This window comes from Corvus brachyrhynchos, unplaced genomic scaffold (assembly GCF_000691975.1).
Source record: "Corvus brachyrhynchos isolate BGI_N302 unplaced genomic scaffold, ASM69197v1 scaffold70, whole genome shotgun sequence".
In the NCBI taxonomy this organism is placed as follows: Eukaryota; Metazoa; Chordata; class Aves; order Passeriformes; family Corvidae; genus Corvus; species Corvus brachyrhynchos.
Genome location: NW_008236217.1, coordinates 1,957,604 through 1,960,743, shown reverse-complemented (window position 1 = coordinate 1,960,743; position 3,140 = coordinate 1,957,604). Strand labels below are relative to the sequence as shown.

The 3,140-nt window shown below is 45.2% G+C and overlaps 1 protein-coding gene across 1 annotated transcript; it reads left to right on the top strand.

Moving 5' to 3' along the window:
* The first annotated feature begins 208 nt into the window (after positions 1-208).
* Positions 209-2,265, top strand: MAP10 (microtubule associated protein 10). Its single transcript, XM_008643372.2, has one exon. It carries the CDS (start codon positions 209-211, stop codon positions 2,093-2,095), a length of 1,887 nt encoding a protein of 628 aa, XP_008641594.1. The 3' UTR covers positions 2,096-2,265.
* Positions 2,266-3,140: the final 875 nt, after the last annotated feature.

Sequence of the window (3,140 nt, the reverse complement as noted above, 5' to 3'; positions counted from 1 at the left end):
GACACACTGTGCCAGCCAGACAGGGCTGTTCTGCTCATCAAAGCTGACTCCAGCACAATGGAAGGCATGGAATTTCGGCCAGGGATCCCTGCCATCCCAGAGACCTGTCAAGGCTCTCTGACTGGTCATGGGATTTGCCTTGCAGCTGGCACACCCCGTGATCTCTTGATCTGGGATCTCTCCGTCAGCTGTAACCTGGTGTGGGGCCATGGAGGAGGAGAAGGAGAAGGAGGAAGAAGAGGAGGAGGGTGAGGAGCTGGAAGGCAACGTCTTTTGCCCTCCGCTGCTCTATTACAGCCGTGAGCCGGCTGAGCCCCAGCGGCCGCCAGCAGCAATGGAGCAATGGGAGTATGTCGAGCCCCAGAGACTGCAGGAACGGGACAAGGGCCACAGCCCACCACGTCCCAGTGCTGGGCCCTCGCTGCTGCACCCCGCCAGCCCTCGACAGCCCCACAACGCCCTGGTGCAGCTGCCGCTACTCAGTGCCTTGCTGGCGGAGCTGTCGGTGCTCACCCGCAGCGCTGAGCCTGCTGCTGCTGCTGTCCACCCCCATCTTGCCTGGCTCTACCAGGCCCCGGGGAGTGGGGACATGGCCTCACGGTCCCCCAGTTGCTCTGCTGCCGTCAGGCCTGCAGAGACACCTGTGGGGCCTGGCAGGAGCAGTGAAGCCACAACCCCTCAAGTCATACAAGGCTGTCAGGAGGCCAGCGCACCAGGGTCTTGTGGGGTTGGGAGACGACCCAAGAAAGCTGTGCCCCAGGGACAGCCAGCCTCCGAAAGGAACTGCAAAGCTAAGGAGAACAGACCTCCCAGAAAGAAACTGTTGTATGGGCTGACAAATACACTGAGGCTACGGCTGCAGCAGACCAACCCTGATAAGCTGATAATTCATGAAAGGAGAGAGCAATACAGGAAAAAGCAAATAGAGATGCTGAAGGAGAGAAGCCCCTTACCCAAGAGAAAGCTGGTCAGAAACACTGAAGAACAGCATGTGTCTTGCAGGCATTGTAGCATGGGAGGCAGTTCAAAGAAGAATAATCAGTTGGATAAAATTGTTCAGACTTCATTGGAAAACAGTGCTCTCTCAAAGACCATTTCTGTGACAGGAGATGTCTCCCCTGGCTTGCAGAAACAGGCTATCTCAAGTCTATCCAGGAACAATTCAATTGCAAGCAAGGAATGTCCATACAAAGTAACTGCAGCCCCCTTACTGGAGGAAACTCTGTTAAAATCTGCTCTTGAGGAAAAGTATTCAAAAGCTCAACTCCCAGCAGCGTTCCCATCAGATGCTAATGCAAAAGGAAGTAACGACGATGGAATACACTTAATCCATCATAAAACCATGCAGCACGATGATGTGTCTGTTGTAAGCGGTCATAAACTAAGCCCCAGCAGGAGTGTTGAAAACAACTCTGAATTCATATACTCAGATGACTTTGTTGCTAGTCTAGAGAACACAGTTTATTCAGAAAATTTCACCAATGATGAGTGTACAGGCAGAGACTCGAAAGTTCTTGACAGCAGTCCTGAACCTCTGTGGCTTGAAAGCCCAAAGCGAGATAGGTCAGATACAGAGCCAAAATCCAGCAGGTCCAGAATTTCAAAGACAAGTCAAAGAGCTCAAAGTACTTCAGATCTTGGGCCAGTTCCTTCAGCTTCATCTCCAATCCAGTCTTTGAGGAGAAACTGCGACTTTAAAACCAGCAAGGGAACTAGTGCTGAATCTGCTGATTCACTTAACCTTGCCGAGATGGAGGCATCATTATTAGATGAAGAGCAGAAAGCCCAACAGATAAGTAAGGAAGAGAACAGGCATGATCAACATATTAAAGAAATATCTACACTGAGAAGCAAACAGGTTAAATCTGATACTGATCTGGTTATAGGAAAGGGGCAGATCTCTGCAGGACAAAAGCAGTCAGTGACTCAAGTTAGCTCTTACTTGCCATCTGACATGTCTGATCTTGAACTTAGTGTCCTGGAAAACAGTATGTCAGACAAAGAAGATGATTTTCTGGAAAAACTACATGGTCCTAATCAGTACAAAGACATCAGTGAACTTGTAATAAACAAGCTCCCAGGATACACAATGTAATTATAAGTTTTTACTGTCTGGATTAAGATAAAATATTTAAACTTTGTTAATCCTGTTACATTTAGCTGCACTATATGCTAGTTGATTTAAGATTTTATCATGCACATTTATTACATCAATGAATTTAGTTATGAGATTTTTTTTAAATAAACTACTACTTGAATCTCTAACACTTGGTGTCTACAGCGTGATTTCAGTGTCAGTATCTTAACCCAAAAGTAATCCAAACAGCACATGAAACATAACTTACTGTCAAAGCAGAAATGAAGACGGAAGCAGCAAAAACAGTCAGCATCCACAAAAGTTGTCCAGGGTAGAAGTAATAACATGCTACCAAAGCAGCCAAGTACAAAATTCATTGCTAACCGAACATAAGGTTTTATTTCTCCTGAAAATTTCCAAGTTTCCTTTTCATTACAAATAGTTACTTAAAACATACAGTCACAGCGAGCAGCAACACAGAATTTTATCAGCCAGTCTGTATAATGATGTGTTTGTTTGCCTGTTCCCTCACTAAATACAGTGACCAGAACTAGATAAGCCCTTCTAGAGTTCCTTAGGTTGAAGTTCCTCATTTAAGTCAGATTTTCACAATTTTTTATAGAATAGCATAAGAATTATTGGTCAGTAAGAGTAAATTTATATAATCTGGGAAAGCTTTAAGAAGTGGATGGAATTTACTTGACCTTGAAGACTAAGGGGTGCAAGGAGTAGGGGAAGAGCCCAGTAAATCTTCAACGCTTCACAACTCCCTGATTGCATTCTCTGACTCTGGGGAAAGAGGTGGGGTCAGCACCCACAGTCCAGAAACTTGGAATAAACGAGCATATTATGTCATGATGTAAAGGTACAAGGTAATGAGAAATTTGCCATGTCTCCTTTGCCATTAAGATAACTGAACTGATGTTTGCTTTTTATGGCTTCCAGTTTGATCACTGAACTTAATGTCCTCTGTTTAACTACGGAGGTTTTTCTAGAGTCCATATCCCTATGAGAAATTTTAGAAATGTTTTTTTGACTTGAATTCCTGCCTTAGTTTTTAGTC

What these genes read in the sequence shown, in the direction of transcription:
- MAP10 (XM_008643372.2), top strand. Translation starts at nt 209, where the DNA reads ATGGAGGAGGAGAAGGAGAAGGAGGAAGAAGAGGAGGAGGGTGAGGAG.